A 19,242-nucleotide genomic window follows, 5' to 3' on the forward strand; every position below is an offset into this window, starting at 1 on the left:
CTCTGCTGGTGAGTAGCTCTGAAGGTATTGTGAGAAAACTGGAATGATGTCAGAAAACGTACAAGCAGATGTTCTTTGAAAGAAGTAGTCAAGTGAACTTTGGACAAATGCCCCCGTAGCTATTAAGGCTTCACCTTGAAAAGCACCATGAACATTATAACAGCTATTCAGAGCAGCACAGGCAGAAGCAGCATGGCATTGTGGAGCTGCAGCAGTGGATAGTTGCTTGTACAAAGTGTGCCATCGACTGTTGATGCTAGCAAGTTGTTTTAGTTGCCAACACTTGGCCAAACCTGTGAAAATCAGTGGTAAACAATCTATTTTGTAATTTGATGTATTTTTACAGCTTTTCAGATTCCTTGCAAGCCATAAATGAGAATATGTTTTGTTCTTTCTGAACACTTTGCAGAGAATTTGGATGATTTGTAGAGCAGTGCCTATGGGTTTTGTAGCGATTTGTTAGCTAAGGAACAGTTTATCTGTTGTTTTGGGGCATTTTGCTAGAATAATTAGCTCACGAACATCCTTCCTTCCTCATACATTTTAACTGCAGTTTAGTTATGCTCGTTCTGTCTCCATTTATAAGTTATTGGTGGCTAAATAGGTGTAATCATTTTAAATTTAATGTAATGGAGGCACCGGGGCAGACAAACAAGCTGTTAGGCAGACTTTTACTGTAGGTGTGTATGTGTATATAATATTGAGTGCATCAGCTGCAGAAACCTAAGTACACTTTTATCTGACTTGTGATTTCCCATCCACTGCTGAGGCTCACTCCTGAGGTTCCAGGCCAATTTACCCTCCTGTAACCACCACTGTGTGACAGCTGCACGTGTGTTTGCACTCTTGGCTTAAGAGTGAAGAGGGCACGAAAAGGTCAAGGAGAGCAACTAAAGAGAGTAATATGCATTTGCAGCGGGAGAATTTAGAGGCTTTCCTGTGTTCTAAAAAATCCACCTCTCTTTCTCTTTATACATGGACTGGTTAAATGCAGCTCTTTAAATGAATGGTGGGATGCCGTCACAGTTTGTGTTTTGGTGGAGGTGCATGTGCAGAGACGTACGTGTCTGGTTGGTATTGCAGGGTATTCCCAATTCTCAAGGTCTGTATGTGCATGTGTGTGTGTGTGTGCACATCATTATGGTTGTGTGTGTTTGCTGTTCCTTGGCCTTGATGAGTTAGTGGGCATACTGGTGGAAGAGGCTTATTAAAAAACAAGTGTCTGGATCTGACTGGATGTCACAGTTCAACACTGTAAGCACTCAACCAGCATACACAGACAACCCATGCAAACACACACACACACACACACCACACACGCCACACACATAGACTTCAGAGCCTCTTCAAGCGACAAACTAGGGCAGTGCTCCTGTCACAGTCTGTCAGAATATCATCTTTTCTGTCCTGCTAGTGCTGCCAGTGTATGAAAGAGCATAGTAGGCTAATGTGCCTTCTGCTACAGTGGAAGTCCAAAAGTGCAAGCTCAACCGGCGACAGTTCATCACATACATGAATATTTTTATAAACATTTCAAGCATTGTGCACCATCTGCCTTTTAGATTGCTGCCTTTTCTCATATGCATCAGAAGAACACTAAAATGACTGCACTGGAAAAACATCTTCGAAGCAATCATTGCATTTTGACTGCCTTGTAGAAAGCTGTTATCTTGACACGTATTTTCACCTGCTGTTATTCTGGAAAGTCCTGCCTCACAGTTTGCACACACAGTGAGAGTCTTTGGTAAATAATGTAGGTGTTTTGCTCTTTGTCAGGTTTCATTTTACTGCAGAAGGTTTGTCTGGTTGATCTGAGTAGGCTTGGGTGTTTGTATCCATTTAACAAAGAGATGAAGACAGAGTGGATGGATGTCATGTCTTTGTTTGACAGACATGAAGGTTTTCATGTCTTTTAGTAATTGCCAACGTCAAATGGCACTAATCCCAGTTTATTTTACTCAATGTGCCTTGCTGTAAAGTGTCTTAAACTGCCATTTCAAACCATAATATTATGTGAATCATACATGATTATAGTCCAGATGTCTGATTGTCCGTGTCATCCTTTGATTCCTCCTCATTCCCTGCCAATTTCCTGTTATTTCTGTAGCAAATAAGGCACCAGTTGAATATTTACTTACTTTACTTTGTGGCTTCCTGGATGCTGCTGCATTTCTGCTCTGTTGGATTTTGGTTTTTCCATCTTATCTCAAGGGATGCAACAGGCTGTAATCAGTTAAGCCTTTGGCATTTCTGGAGTCTGGCTTTTCACTTTCACTTGGCTGTGTGTAGAACAAGCACAGACAGAACGGGATCAGAAGCCTCAATATGAGTTGTGTTGAAAGACGATTTTCATTGGATCAGACTTGTTTATACAAAGTAATTCATGTCAAAACAAGAGCAAATGAATCTAATCCATCACATTTTTATTAATTTTTAGGGACCAATTTAAATGCAAATTAAGTTATGATTTCTATTATTTTGATAGACTCCTTTTTATCATTTAATTTGTGTACTTAAGGCCAGACAACCGATGATTCAGACACCAACCATTTAACCATGCATGTTAAATAGCTAATTGAATCTTATTTGTTTTTGCAGAACCAGCTTTTACCTTCAGTTATCTGTTCCAATCTATCACCGCCATTTGAATAGTTACGGGCTCCTGCAAACTAATCTGGGATGATGCTGAACATAACTGATTTTAATCAAGCGAAATTCAGTCCAGCTCAAAGTGGAATTTAATTTTGTGCTTGTTTGAAGTGTAGTGGATCAACATAACATATTTGGGAGAATGGGCAGAGAGAAGGCAGGGGCAATTGAACTGAATCAAAGGAAGAATTAGGATTAGAATTTAAATTTAAAAACATTGAATTATTCATAGATACATTCAGCTTGCAGACGGCTATCACAGTCAAGGAATAATAACGTTTCCCTCTCGTGCTTGACTCCACCTCCTCCCAAAAGAAAATATCTCAACATAAAAACATGAAATTAAAAATACGGCAGGATTGGATATTCCAGCTTCAGGGGAAACACATCCTACTACTTAACAGCACATAATATTCCATGAATGTTGTAAAGTCTAAATGCTTCATATAAAACTCAGTGTATACAGTTATGAAGGGGAGTACTCTTTAATTATAGGGTTAATACAGACTTTAGTGGGGAAGTTGATGATATAATGTCTTGGTGTGGCTGATACATAAAAATAGATTTTAGATGGCATTGAACCATGGAAAGCTGCCTTCACTGCTGCTGATTTACTGTCAACATACATGCAAATGTGCTACCTAACCTTACCTAACCTGACTGATTAATGCCATCCATTCATTCCTCCAGAAGTGGAGGAATGAATTAAAGCACCTATGAGGGAAAAGCAGAGTCTGTGTATACATAGAAGCGAAATCATGAGATTAAAAAGTTATGAAGGATATACAGTAACACTCAGCTTCAATCAAACGACATTAACGGAGGATGTGAGTGCAGATAGGGAGAGAAAACGAGACGACTGATTGAGAGCCTCTGGTGGTTTGTGGATGAGTGGAGAGAGGACTGATGAAAGGCAGCACATGAAGCAAATCCTGGTACGGTGCCAGTTTGTTCCTAAAGTTCAGGGCTCAAGTCTTCCCACTCCTTCATCCTGCTCTCCGTCAGCTCATTTGTTGCCCTGACAACGCTCTCACTCGTTGAACTGCACTCTCAGTGGAGTGGAAGCAGAGGAAGGTCTGAGTGTGTGTGGCGGGACTAATACTGACAGACTGGGAGTGTGTGTGAGTGTGTTTGTGCTAGTACAGTGTTGTAAAGCTGTCTTATTTGTTGCATCTGCTGCAGAGCTTTGTCCTGCAAGAAAGGTGGATTTTGCATTTCTTGTTCACATTTGCAGCATTACTGATTTGTTCATGAACTTAAAGGAGTAGTTCAACATTTTAGGGTACCCGTTTCTGCATTTTTCAGCCTTATGCTACTGGTAATTGAGTTGCAAATTTCTGTGCATAATGTGACTGCACAAAGAAACACATTACTGTCCTCACCAATAAAACAGTACTGTAGATTTCTTTGCAGAAGTAATTTATTGTCTTTCATTTTGACACTAGAAACAACATGATCTTCGAGTGCTATTGCCATAATTAAGAGGAAAATGGGAAGCAGTTGTTGCTAAATTCTATCACACCTGACACAGAATTCAAAAATGAACTGATTTCAGCTGTGTTTAAGTGTTTTCAGCGTTCTCGGTGGTGTCATCTTTAGCTCTCGCCTGTCATTAGCGCTCAAATTGACAGAATTTTAACAGACTCATCTTTGGGAGTCATAATTTTCTTCTCTTTGTGACTTCTCTTTTTAAAATGTCATATTTTATGACATCTTTATCCAATAACGAGATATTTGTAACACAGTCTGTCAGAGGGCCTTGGGTTTTAATTTTTTTTTATGTCGTATTGGTTATGTGATGCTCCAAGAGAGAAAAAATGATGCAGGATATTTGCAACTGCTTCTGCCTGTCTCCACACAAAAGAAGGCACAAACTGTCACACGTTAATGTATTTGTATGTCTCTAGCCCACTAAAATAAAACCCTTTTACTTCTCAAGCCCTCCTGAGGTGCCTGGAGCTGGATTTCTAAGCTGTTTTTCTGATTTGTAATTCTTGTGGCCTCCTTAATCATTATTTCCTTTTATGAGCGGCGGTGGTTTGAGGGATACCAGCAGCGTTCCTATCACTATACTCTTTTACAGAAGCTAATCATGTGGACTGATGATTTAAACTGAGAGTTTCATTTTGATACAGGCGTTAGAGAGGCTCCAACTGTGAGTCCACCTAACACCACAACGGGCCCCAGAATAGCTCCTCCAACTCTACACCTTCATGTTTCGCTAAAGTGAGTGGGATCAGTCTTCTCACGTAACTGTCAGCAAGAAAGCGAGTAAGCTGCAGAGCATGCATCTTAATCACGAAATAAAGCTTGTTTATGGATATGAATGCATGCCTCTGTACAGCAGAGAACTTATTATTGGAACTTATTATCATTTTGATTATTTCTTGTTTTTTTTGTCCTCCTGGGTGTGCTGGGCTTAACTGAAAAAACCCAGCGAATAAACAAATTCAGTCGGGTTTATTTTGAATAGCAATAAAAAGGTGAACATCAGGTTGAAAAAAAAAGATGGAAAATCAGGGTGAAAATTAGACTTTGAAGAAGCACTGTTTACAACACAACCACTGCTGTGCCGCAGTTTATCTTAAAAGGAATGATCAGCATCTCATTTGCATTTCCGTCCAATTTCTCTGTTTGTCACTAGAGGACCTTGATTACCGTAAACTGGGATCAGCATTTTCTCGCAGCGAGAAAAACAACTTCTTGGTGTGTGGGGACACTCACTGAAAGTTGAGTCTCTAGCTGCAGGAAAAATAGGAATAGAACCTGCATGAAATTTAGTTTTTAACTGATCTAGTTCTTAAAAAGGGTTTTGTATTTGAAGAAAAAAGCAAAACAATGAGCTGCCAGTATGTTGAATGTCGTGTCAGCGTATCCTCTCAACATCTGCTTCATCTACCAATTTCAGTTTATTGGTTGTGTTCTGAGATGAAAAGATCTTATGAACGCATTATGTAGTCACATATTGTACTCTGTATCGAGTCTTTGCGCTGGTCTTTTTGTGCAGCCTTTTTCATTGTGGCACATTCTTAAAGTGTGTGTGTCAGTTTTGTGTAGTGACTCGATGTGTGCGCGCCCCGGTCTCTTTGTGCGCCAGTCTGGCTGTTGGCAGCGCTGTTTGATTCTTGGCAGGTGGCTCACAGCTTCTTGCAGCCCAGCTGAAGCAGTGGATACCGTCCAGCGAGAGAGAGGCAGAGAGACGTAAAGAGAGACAGAGAAGAAAAAAGAGAAGAAGCCGGAGAGGGACAGACACCCCAGAGGGAGGAAGCAGGAGTGCGAAGAAAAATAGACAGACACGGAAAGACATGAAGAGACAAAGAGATGTTTTTATGTTTACTTCACATGGCTCTATAAGTAGCTTCAGCATATTATGGCATTTGTACAGGAATTTCTGATTCATAAGCTAACACCTTCCGCCGCCACCTTCTCCTCATCTTTCACTCTCACAATGTAAGCCTCACAGTTTGGAGCTGGAAATCAATAAGACAGCTTGTCTCTCTGTAACCAAACAACCCTCACAGTGATCAGGACACACGTGCATGTCTGTAGATGTGTGTATTTGTGCTCTAAGCTAACATCAGAGCAACATTTGAATTAACATCACTATAAAAAACTGTATTTGCAGCTAGAAAGTCTGTAAAAAGCCTTGATCATTGATATAGTTTGCAGACAAAGTGATATTTCCAAGATGTGACGTGTCATGTGTAGCCGTTTACTAACCAGTGAATTGTGTGTCTGAATGTGTGTGCGTTCAAGAGAGAGACTGGTCATTAGATCGAACATGAGCCTAGTCTGAGTGACTGAGTGATGAGCTTGGTGTTTTATTCTGGGCCAAGCAGGCCTGGCCCAGGCTTAGATTTCACACACACATAATTTCGCCAATTCCCTTGAGAAAGACAAGAGAAAGAAGAGGAAGACAGGGTGAGAGCATTTAGAGATGGATGGACAGAAAGACAGAGGTGTGGCTTCATGTTTGCTTGAGGAAGAATGCTACATTTTTCTCACAATTTCTCTGTTTTCTCCTCGTCTTTAGCACACACTCAGATACACACAGAGATACTGCCTGTGTCAGCAGACAGGAAACTAAAGCTGATACATAATTGATGAGTCCAGCCATTGATTACAAGTAATAAGTGGTATTGACAGGAGGTGTGAGGAGAAGAGAAAAAGTGTTGATATGTAGCTTCATGTATGTGTACGTTTTCCCAGCGGGCTGCAAAATGGCTTTAGAATGTGTAATGACTTCGGTAACACATTAGCTTCGTAGACATTTTTAAGATAAGAAGAGGAAACGCAGTGACTGCAAAAATTCCCCCCAAATTTATTTTTTTAAACTGAACTCAGGAAGTTTTGGTTTTATTTATTCAGGTTTTCAAGTCTCAGTGAGATTTCTACCCTGACACAGGAGGGGGTGGAATTTCATTCATGGCGCGTACAATTTTGGAGTACAAGAAACAGCAAAAAGTTCTAAAAAAATCTGGAAATCTCTTTTTCTGCTGAGAGTTAGATGAAAAAAATCAACACTGCCGTCATGTTTGTGTGTCAAGCACAGAGCTGGAGCGTGATTAGCCTGAATGATAACTTTCTGTAGATAGGCCAAACAAATGAGATATAAGTAGAGTTTCAAAAGTGATGGAGTGCAAGGCTAGCTTCAACCACACAGCAGTTTTTACAGCTAACTGTCAGGTAGAAAGAGATTCACATATTCCCCAAAGTATTGAGCTTTTTTTTTTTTTTTTTTTTAAATCCGCACCAAATGTCTTTCCGAATGTGAAATGCAGCAGAGAAAGGCTCTAGGGAGTTGCCAATGTTATAAATTGAGGTGAAAATTTGGGTTTATTCTAGTGGTTTATTGAGAAAACTTTATAAACACACAGAAAAGAGAGGAAAAAGGAGGAAGGAACACTGCAGGAAAATGTCAGTGACTTTGAGATAAGTTCAGACCATACGCAGACACTCAGTGCACACGATAGTAACGAGTTAACAGCTAATGTGGTTATTCCAAAAAAACTGAGTGCTCGAAGTGAATGAAAACAGTTCAGCAGTCAAATTCACAGAAATTACATGAAGTAAACAACGGCGAAAAGTAATAAAAAGTAATATTGGTAATAGCTATTTTGGTCCACTGGGCAAAATGTGCTGTTTTTACTGATGGTGTTGAAAATTGTGAGATGCTAGCTTAGTTTTGGGGTGGGACTGGTCTCCTTAGCAACACTAAAAAGAACTGATGCATTGTGTTTAGTGTTTGCATGGGATTATTTGAACCCAAAGTAGGATGTTCTAAACCGAACCAAGTAGTTTCAGTGCCTAAATTTTGTATTGTTGTCATTCAAAACAGGCAAACTGTGACTGAAACTGACAGAAAATGCTGTCTGAAAATGAAAGTAAACAGCACAAAGCAGTTGTCGTCTATGGGACACAAACCTCAGGCTCTGGGGGAAAATCTTGTTGATTATGCCACCTACACCCCTTCAGGCTCTTTTTGTCCTGACTGTATTCCCTTATAGATGCACATATGAACAGCATGGACATTTGAATGTTGTTATACTACTTGTAAGACTGTTTTATACATGTGCAGTAGGTCATATCTATGTATTCAGTGCACCAGTCTGTGATGTTTAGTTGTAGACACATATTTGGGCTACATGTGGACATGTGTGGACTCTTGGCTAGAAATGTAGGCATCTCACAATTTTACAGCCTTTACAGTGAAACTGACACGTTTACATGCTGTGGACCAACGCAGCTATTGCACATTCGGAGTAAGACAGTGCTGTGAAAATTCACATCCACAGAACACATCATCTGCAATCTACAGCTGGAGGTCTGATCTGTGGTCTGGGCCAGTTTCCTTAGTAGAAAGCAATTCCTGAGAAAAATGACCACAGTCAGCCCTCTGCATTTTTCACACAGAGTAACTTGGTCTTTGTTTCAGGGGAGACACACTGAAGTTTCATTTAAGCTGAGTTATTTTAAAATGCAGTCACTTAATATTCCATTCACCTCAGTGACAGGTATTTTAGGACTTTGACAGAGAAACAATATCCCAAGAAAAAATGCTTTTTGTAATTTGGGTGAATTCTCTCTTTGAAAACTGTCAAGGCTGCACTTACTATGCTCTCTGTGAAATGCATTAAACAGTGTTACACTAAGTGAATCAGAGTGAATATCATTTTTGTAACTTGATGCATTTGAAAATCCTAAAGTCCCCAAACCTTGTTGATAGGTGGCTTTTATCCCTACTCAGAGATATAAGTGTGTGTGGAAAAAAAAACGTGTGTGCGTCTCTCCGTTGGGTCCTGAAATCATATATTATTATACTATTATGTTCCATTTCTGTACGCCACTCAAAAGCCCATGAACTGAGGAAAGCAGTCTAAATGGTCTTTAGTTTCTCTGAATACACACACAGGCTCTGACCTTTAGCTGCACAGCACCTCTCCTCCACCGCCTCTGTCTCATCCCTCTCATTTAATCTATGTCTCCCTCACCTCGGCTCCGCTGTGCAGCGTCTCGTTCTCTGCTTCATTATACCGTGTGCACTATTTTCTCAGTGGCTTTTTTCCCCCCCTCTCTCTTGCTTAGACACCGCTTTTGTGCGACTTTGCGCAGACACACGCAGATATGTGTGTGCACATACACACACACGCTAATACAGCATGACATGCCTCCCCGCTGTCACGGTGTGCTGAGCTGAGGAGAACGGCTGGGATTCAGCTAGGGCTGGTGAACAGCGTGAGCACGAGAAGAAGAGAAAGAGAGGAAAAGATAGGAAATGAGGAGGTTGGACCAATTTTACAGTCCCTTTGTTATACCTAGCAGCAGTATGGATACACAGAGGGGCTTGTAAACAGACACTTTCAACCCACGATTCAGTGATTAATCGTATTTGCATTCAGAAGAGCAAACTTTCTAGTACAACTAAATAGTTTTTCCAGGTCAGTGCTGCTACCTTATACAAATTGGAGGAAAAAAAAAATGATGTAGTCAGTGTAAATTGTGTCAGGTCAACAATGCACACGTCTGATCTGGGATCTGTGGATTGAAAGCAAAGACTTCAACCTGCAAGAGCCACAATGAGTGTGTGACTGAGAAAGGAGAAGAAAGAGAGAAGCAGCAGTCTCTGCAGATGGATGCTGATTAAATATTGATAGTCAGCCGTGTTGAAGGCTTGATTAGGACATGAGTGAGCCAAGCCTGAGCAGGCCCACACACCTACGCATGCAGTAAGAACTGACAAACACACACAGGTGGAGAACCTTCCTCCACACTCTGAGCAGGTTTTCATTATGCCTCCTGCTGGTCGACCTGCCACTTCCTCCCCTCACTTCTCACTCTCACCTTTGTGCATCCGTCCTCCACTTCCTCCCGTCACGCAGAGATCACACGCTAGAAACAACATGTGCAAATCAGAGTGGAATGTATACACTCATTATTCTGTTGCACTTTGTCCTTCATGCAGTTCGCCAATTAAAGTGATAATCCAACAAAATCCTCAAAGTGTTAACTATGGATTTCCATACAATTCGAGCTAAAGGATCACAACTCTGGCAACCTAACATCAATTCTGTGTCTGTTTGTGGACTTAATGAGGTCATGCATGGAAGTTAAGACCAAAGCAGTGTACTTAACCACCTCTCATTTCACAATTTCAAACATACTGAGAATACAAATGAACACCAGAGTAGCTGATTATTGTGGTTTGAAGTTTTCTTTAACTTTTTGATACGTTTTATGTGCCAAGTTGCATTTGTCACTGTGACAGGGTTCCATTCACCTTAAAGAACACTAACTTCAGATGTTTAACCACCACTTTTCAAGCCCTGGAGGCTGAAACTCAAAAGAGAGGTTTTGGATTGGATGTGGAGTATCACTTTAATGTCTAAAAAGTCAAATTTAACTGTAAAATATAGTTTCTCCTCCGCATCTTGATGCCGTTTCACTGACTGACTTTGAGTCCCCTTGAACCATAACAGCTGCAGCACAACCACAGTAATCTTACAGTTGAAATTATAGGTTTACCCACTCCTTGTGATTCCACTGTTAGTGTACTCCAACAAAACAAAAGACACACTTGTATGAAACATGAAAACATCTTGGGAGTTTCTCTGCGGAAGGTTCACAATGCAACATGATGTTATGCGATACATTCAAGAGAGAAACACACCACATTTTAACTGGAAAGTATTATCCTTTCCTTCAGGGAAACAAGGATTGAGAAAGGAAATGCCTTGGAAACAATCTGTCTTTGTGTGTTAACTTGTTTGTTCTTTGTCTCTCTGTGTTGCAGTTACATTGCTGGACTCCATGTCAGCCTTGGCCGACCTCGGCTGGGAGGCTTATCCTAATGAGGGGGTGAGTATCTGCAGCACAGCACACACACAAACAAACACAAACCATCCTGTCTTCATGCTGAAGCTGACACTAAAAGCATAAATCTGATCAGAACTAGCAGGTTGTGTTGACATGCTTTATTTTCGGGGAACAGGCAGCGACTCAGAGTTAGCAGCAGCACTGGAGTGTGTGTTTTAGAGAGCACTGGGTTCTTCAGCGCTCATTGCTAAATCGGGAGTCTGCAGGGGGAATTTACAAATTATTTCTGCTGTGCTGAAAACGCTGTGCCACTGGAGCTTTCATTTGTTACGGGTTGCGATTTTTTCATTTTTTTGTGGGGATGGAGTGAAGGGACATGGCAGAGGAGTAAATATTCTTATGTAAGAGGAGATGGCGCGTTCTTGCTGGTGTTATTTGCATGTGTGTGCATGTGTGTCAGGGTGTGAGGAGGAGGGTGAGGTGGGGGGTAGGAGGTTGCATAACCAGCCTTTTGCAGGTATAGGGACCGAGGGAGTCTGGAGTGCAGCCGCCATGAATCAAAAAATGACAACAGAGGAGTGAGGAGAGGAAGAGGGTGAGAGCGTAGAGAGGAAGGACGACAAAAGTGCATTCAGTAGAGCGGCTTCTGTATGTCACTGTAGTGCGGGAGCTGTTGAATGGCACTGAATTAATTCTATTTCCTCTTGAGTCACACTCCTCTCTCCTTTCCCTCTCCACTATTCAGCATCAGTGTGTTAAATTGCAGGATGCCACACGCGGTTTCATGGTTGTGCGCAGCAGCGAGGCAGCTCAAGTGAACGGAGCTATGCAAGGTTGTTTTCTCAAGCAATCAAGGGTATCAAGTTCACTTAATTGAAATGCTCCGATTGTGTGGTCATACTCTGGATGTTTGTGTACGTTACTTTTTTTTCACGCGGGTTCTTGTAGAAGAGCAGAATGTATTCCATCTGTGGCTCAGCTGAGAGGTTCAATTGAATTTTGTGCACAAGCTACTTTTATTGAATATATGGTTCAGGTGGCTTCCTCATGGTCCAGAAGAGCGCATGTGTTGTGAGTTTGCCCTAAAAGAAATGTACTGGCTTGAAGGTACAGAATATATAATGAACTCCATCCTTAATATCTTGATTCATGGACTGTCAACACAGTGTGGATCTGGCATCTCCTCCCTGAGTTTGTACAGAAACTTAGAGGAAATTGGTTCTATGGGCCTTCACGCATCTCCTCTGTCAGATATATACTATAAATAGATCTTTAATAATATCAACTGAGACAGTGTGAAAGTAAAATTGATTAGTGTCCTTACTTTAACGCTCTGGGTCCCAAAACTCACCAGTTGGTTTGAAAGGCATATATATATATATATATATATATATATGTCAGGGTAGAGACTGCGATTTGGTAGAGTTGGAGTTTCTACCAGTAGAGATTGCGATTGGAGTCTCTACCAGTAGAATTGGAGTTTCTACCAGTAGAGATTGCGATTGGAGTCTCTACCAGTAGAGTTTGCGATTGTAATCTCTACCAGTAGAAACTCCAATCCTACCAGTAGAGATGGAACTTTAAATCTGACCCCTGACCCTAACCTTAACTAACCCTGACCTTTAAATCTGACCCCTGACCCTAACCTTAAAAGTCTAACCTTAACCCTGACAAATCTCTACTGGTAGGATTGGAGTTTCTACCAGTAGAGATTGCGATCGCAATCTCTACTGGTAGAAACTCCAACTCTACCAAATCGCAGTCTCTACCCTGACATATATATATATATATATATATATATATATATATATATATATATATATATATATATATATATAAATCTCTAAAGTTGGACCATTTATCAGAGCCAAAAACTGCAAAAGCAGAAAGAATTGTGGGATTTTCAGCAATCAATGCAAAGTTCCAAATCTAAGCTTAAAACCATTACAGTTTATCTAAATCGCTTTGTTTGCGCAATCTCAAGTCCAAATCATTTGCAGTAACTAGATTCTGCAAAAAAAAAAATAAAAAATTCTGCAATCCATGGTTCAACTGTGAAACAATTGGTGACTCAGCTGATACCGACAGTCACAAGACACAAGTTCAAGGTCTTTTCAGTTGACCTAGAGGTTGTGTTTACACAAAACGAAACTCTCCATTATGTAGAGACACTATTTTTTCCAGTCTTGGTAACACCTGTGGGCACTTGAAGAAATGAAAAACATTTGAATTCCAGGTTTTTAAAAAATATTTGTAAAGTAAATAATGAAAGAAATTTAACTTTACTTTGTCATTATTTTTTTCTGAGTTTTTGAAAACTTCTAAAACTACTGCTTGTCACAGTTATAGTGTGTCCATAGAGGTGAAGGACTTTATACTTTAGTGAAAAATAAGCCCAAAGTGAATAAAAATGTGTCAATAGCAAAAACTGCTTGGGGTTGAAAGGGTTAAGGTTGGACACAAACTCTGTCAGCCGCTTTATCTGACCAAGAGAATAACTGAATTGGTTAAAGCTAATAAAGGCTTTCATGAATGGTCTTGGCTGCTGGGTAAATTTTGGATTATGTTTGTCATTATGCATGTTTTTGTGGGCATGCTTTGATCACACAGAAACAATCTAAAGCCTTTACTCTGTGTCTTCACACAGAGGACAGACAGGCCCTCGCTACTATTGTGAAAATGCAATACATTTGTCTCGGAGTTAGCAGAGCTTTTGTTTTGTGGTGCTACTCATAGAAGAAGAATGCTTTTACCTTGCCGCCTTGCCTGAGGAAAACCATCGTGCCAGCATGAGTTGAATCTTCACAGCAGCTTGCGGCTCAGCTCGGCCAAGTATCCCAACCTGTATCAAAAAACAGCAGTAGACGATTATTCTTACAGGATGCTGTTTGGTTTTGTGAGGCGAAATAATTGTTGCCAAAAGAGAACGTGCTACTGCTTGACATTCCTGGATAGACAACTCTTTTTTGTATCATGATTACAGAAAAGTCTTGCAAATGTGTCTCTTTTTGTACCATGAAATAATCCAGGATATTTGTATTAAACCTCACCAGGTGGCATACAGCATAAAAAGCAATAAAGAGACTAGCAGAGGCTGCCAATCCAGTTGGCAACAGCTCTGTTTACTGTGATTATCCATATGTATCAGAATTAATGTGGTAGTATAGTAATTTATCAGTGCTTTGCCGATGTAATGTGAAGGAGGAGAAACGGGGTAGAGGGTGATAGGAGAGTGATATACTGTGAGAGGAAAGGTGCCAGGGCTGTGAGAAGATCTTATGTTTCATATCGATGGATTATCTATTTGACCTTCCAACTTTAAACCTGAGGATTACTCTCACTGAGAGGCAATTCCCACCAATATGAGACCACTGTCTACCAGAATTAGTCCAAAATGACACTTGACCCCCCCAGGTCAGCCTTAAACCAAGCCGTGCAGGGCCGGATGTTACAGAGACTGAGTGGAGCGACCCACTTCTGTCACCATAAAGGGGTGTTCCTCGAGAGGGACACAAAACAGATCTGTCTTAATGATGTTTGAAAATGGGAGGCCCCGCAGCCTCTCAACTCCCCCAGAGGCTCCACAGCCCTCACTACCTTCCCCTCCTCCACCATCTTTTCCCATCTTCCATCTCTGGTTCTCCCCTACCTTCTCCTTCTCTATCCCTCCATCACTAAGCTAGAGCTTGTTTCAGAATTTGGAGGCCAATTATGTCCTCGTAGGTGTACCCATCAGATGATTGCAGAAGGAGGGATATTATGTTAAGCTGGTGAATGGTTGAACTTAAGCCCCAATCTGACGTCTCTGCTTCACTTCAAAGCAATCAAGCAGGCTCCGTGCTGATTGGCCAAGGTGATTGAGGGTTCAGGGAGAAGGGTTTCTTTCTGAATGTTAATTAGTGCTCAGACTGAACCAACACAGCCCTGGCAACAGTTACAGCTATGTGTGTGTGCATGTTTGTGCACGTGTGTGTGCTGAACAAGAAACTCTTGAGCCTATCCAAACATTCTCCTAGCCATAATTTTAGTAGGCTTTCTCTCAAGCGTCTGCCGTATCATTAGCAGGTACAGAGGAACACAGGTTGTTTTCCTGTTCTTGAACACACCTGTGCTTTGCAGCAGGCAAAAGTGACAATGAACAGACTCTCCAACTGGGGAAATAAGTCACTCACCAGGAAGTGGCAGTAATCCAGCCACTCCAAACTTTGCCTACAAAGAAATAAACAAAGACATCATAAAGCTCTCTTTATCCCTCAATGACTATTCCCATAAATGCTTTAATCACCACTCCCTGGGGACTAAGCTTTGTGTGTTTGTGTGGGTGGGTGTGTGCGACCGTCCTGTGATGTCCGACTGGTCTCGGCTCTGCACAGATGGGTCTATTTAGCTGCCAGGCGTGCCTGTAATTTACCAACGTTCATTCCCCCTCTCTCCGCTTCTCTCTCCCTTTCTCCCTCAGTCTTGGGTTTTGTTGTTTTAATTGAATTGAGTGAAGCTGATCACAATGACTCTCAGTTGCCGCATGTGTACATTGTCGAACAAGGCTCCAGTGATACGTCCTTTATGCTGTATGTAATCTTCTAACGCTAAACTGTTTGTCAGGGACGTTTGTGTCAGCTGCCTGCAGCAGCTTAAACAATCTTCTGCCTCCCTCTTCTTTGTCTCCTGTTTATTCCTGCTCCTTTCTCTTAGTTTCTCTGTTGAAGGACTGTTGGGTCGGGATCAAGAAAGAGCTGGTTTTGTTCGAGCTCCAACTCACACACAGTAGACGAGGCTGTGGAGATTAAAAGCATCTGAGTGTGCGGGAGAGCTGGAGAATGTGCGCAAGTCTATGTGAGAATGTGTGTTTTTATGTGGATCTGTTTTAGTGCTCAGGAGTCAGAGGTGAAATGCGTCAAGCTTTTGCCGGGTTGTTGGGCTGTCACATCAGATTAACCTCAAGAATTCAACCTTAGCTTGGACCCGGCTTGTCTGAAAGTTTCTCTTCGCATTTTTACTACTTTCATCATTCTCACTGACCTGTTTTTTTGGTTCTTTGCATTTTGGGACACTTTAAAGTTGGCTGGTAGCTACTTTGGTGGGTCAGTTCATGCAGGTGTAAGCACATGTGTGTATGCTGTGTGCTCACACCATGCACCTACTGTATGTATTATGTGTTTACATGGTTGGGAAACTGTAAGGGGATATGTGCTCATCAGTCTGGAGCTCAAAGCTTCAGTCTGAAGATGATGACAGGAGCTCAGAACAAAGATGGTGGTCTTCTCATCCCTCGCCACAAACTAGAACTCACCCAGTTTGTGTGTGTGTGTGTGTGTGGATTTTGGTGTGTGTGTCCCAGAAAATCCAGTTAGCTTCCTCTTGAATGGATCAGATATCTTGAGACACTGAAACCACACTGGTTTATTTTCCTTCTCTGTAAGGAATAGAAATGTTCTTTCTCCTTGTGTGTGTGTGTGTTAATGGTATATTCATGTGTGTACGCCCGTCTGTGTGTGTGTGTGTGTAGATAGAAATGTTTTCCTGCTCATGCGAGAAGTGTTCTCAATTACAGCCTTAGTCAGAAGTGGAAACAGATGGTAACAGATGACGGGATACAAAGTAGCTCTGTCCTACCTACTCGTTCTCTCTCTCTTCCTCCGTCCTTCTCTCTGTGACTCTCTCTCATGCACACTTCTACTTCTTAAGTGCTAAATCACGCATTCATTTTAGAAAAACACGCACATGTGCAGCACGGACAAAGACAGTCCTTCAGTCATCTTGACACAGATCATCACTCATATTCACTGAGACATGAAAACACAACACGCAGGCTTAGTGTTGGTTTGCACTAAACCACAGTTCACTGAACTCGGGCCCAGTTTCCCCAAAGCCAATCTTTGAACTGAGATGTTCTTTGTCCGTTGCCTAACGCTGAAGATGATCTTACAGCTGAGTGTTGCTGTTCTCAACTTGGCCCTGTGCTGCTGAACATCACTCCACTTCAGCTTCACATCCACTCTGTCTTTGATTTGAAATTTATGTTCAAGATTTCCCCTACAAAGCAAATGTTTCTCCACAGCTCACACCCCTTCTTTTTTCCTTTCTCCGTCTCCTCATCACTCATCCATTTACTCTCCCGTACATTCCCTTCTTCATTTCTCTTTCCCCTCTTATTTATTACTTTTTTCACACCTCTCTTTGTTTTATTAGCAATTTTACCTCCTTTTCTCTGTGTTCTCCTTCCACTTACCCTCTCAGCTTCCCTTCTGCTTTCTACCATCTTCTTTACCTTCATCTCAGTTCTTGCTCTGATCTAAACATGTTTAGTGTCCTTACTTGAACCACTTTATTATGGTGTTCTCATGTAAAAGTTCGCAAAAAATAAAGCATTTGTCGTAACCTGATTCTGTAAAATAAACAACTAATTCTGCTATTCTTGGTGCAACTGTGAAGCCAATAGTGACTCAGCTGCAACTGACAGTCACGAGATATAAATTCAAGGCCTTTTCAGTTGAACTAGGTTGAACTTCAGATTGTGCTTACACAAAGCAGAGAAGAGACAAGCATGGAAACAAATTAAAAATGTGTGTAGTAAAACATCTACAGTAGGTTGAGCCACCATTTTTAACAGTTTTGGTAAATACCCGTGGGACTTTGTGGGGAAAAAAAAATACAAATTAATTCCAATTTAATTTCAATCTTTGTCAAGTCAATAATGAAAGAAATCTAAGTTTAGTTTTTTCCTTTCCTTCCTAATGATTTGCTGCATTATAACAAAATACATTTTTCAGTTCCCTCTACTTCTAGTCATGGTTGTGCTGTTTCGATAGAGGTGCTAGACTTTATGTTCCAGTAAAGTAAAAGGAGCCCACGGTGAATGAAAATGTAAAAATAGCAAAAAAAAATGCCCAAAAGGGATTGAGATTCAGAGGGTTAAGGTCAGACACCAACTCCATCAGCTGCTTTGTCTGACCAAGAAAGTAATATAATTGGTTCCTCCTTCGCTTTGTCCTGGTTTTTGCTTTCCATCAAAAAAAAAAGACATAATAAAAATGGAATCTGCCTCTATAGCTTTATATGTGAGACAACAAGCTAACGTATTGCATTGCATTTGTCGTCCTCAGTGGGAAGAGATCAGTGTGATGGATGAGAGGAACACCCCGATGAGGACCTATCAGGTGTGCAACGTCATGGAAGCCAACCAAAACAACTGGCTGAGGACGCGCCACATCAGCCGGGAAGGAGCTCAGCGCGTCTACATCGAGATCAAGTTCACCCTGAGAGACTGTAACAGCCTGCCCGGCGTTCCCGGCACCTGCAAAGAGGTCTGCATCATCACATATACTGTTAATCACACACAGGCAAGCTTTTTAACTCATAAGCAGCATGGGGCCTTAGTGGTTAGATAACAAATATCCTTGCAACTGGTGTGTGTGTGTGTGTGTGTGTGTGTGTGTGTGTGTGTGTGTGTGTGTGTGTGTGTGTGTGTGTGTGTGTGTGTGTGTGTGTGTGTGTGCTAAAGCCCTCCTGTTGCATTTGTGCGGCTTGTTTGTTCCCTCATGGTGAGCAAAACATTGAATTTTCGCCTCATGGGTGCAGTTGTGTAGCCTTCTGCACTTTGAAATCTTTTTGGAATGACGCAAGTAAAAAAACATGCTCCTTTCTTTTGGAGATCAATAGCACCGGGGTAAGTCAGATTTGAAACATGGTGGAAGGAGAAATAGTTTGGAGCGTGGGGTTTAGTGCAGGAAAATCATTTCTGCAATCTCACTGAATATCCTCTGACTATGCAACACTCTTAGACTTTTAAATACAACAGGCTAACTAGAAATGCAGTCAGTATTTCCTTTCACCTTTTTAATTGCAACTTTAGATAGAGATGTATTGAATTTCTAATGAAAATGTTCGATTAATTGGAACACAAAGTAGGACATTTACAAACTGAGACAAATTCTTCCCACAGCACACGTAATGGTAATTTATTGTGTCGTGAATTGCAAGAAACCAGTTTACACCAGTAAATGAGCATTAAATAAGTAATAAGGAAAGGTCCCCACATTTTTGTAGAATATTAAAGAATCACAGCATTCTGCATGTGTTGCTGTTTTCAGATGTCAACTTATTTTCTAACATCAGGCCTGTCTAAAGCTAGTAGGTATTGTTCAGAATATTATGATAGCTTGTATGTAATCAGAGCTTCTTTTGAACATTATAATCCATTATACCGCAGGGCAGCAAAAGACCATTGTAATTATCCGCTTTATTATTTTATTATCCAGCCTTTTTTTAATACACGCCCAA

General features: G+C 41.1%; 1 protein-coding gene across 2 annotated transcripts in view; it reads left to right on the top strand.

Moving 5' to 3' along the window:
- Positions 1–19,242, top strand: part of epha4b (eph receptor A4b) — a 100,359-nt gene that overhangs the window by 5,902 nt on the left and 75,215 nt on the right. For both annotated transcript variants that reach the window (XM_051953230.1, XM_051953229.1), the window contains exons 2-3: positions 10,940–11,004; positions 18,066–18,266. In XM_051953230.1, the coding sequence (XP_051809190.1) occupies positions 10,940–11,004; positions 18,066–18,266 (266 nt within the window). The remainder of the gene's footprint in view (positions 1–10,939; positions 11,005–18,065; positions 18,267–19,242) is intronic.

The sequence above is a fragment of the Acanthochromis polyacanthus genome, chromosome 9, assembly GCF_021347895.1.
Source record: "Acanthochromis polyacanthus isolate Apoly-LR-REF ecotype Palm Island chromosome 9, KAUST_Apoly_ChrSc, whole genome shotgun sequence".
NCBI classification, from domain to species: Eukaryota; Metazoa; Chordata; class Actinopteri; family Pomacentridae; genus Acanthochromis; species Acanthochromis polyacanthus.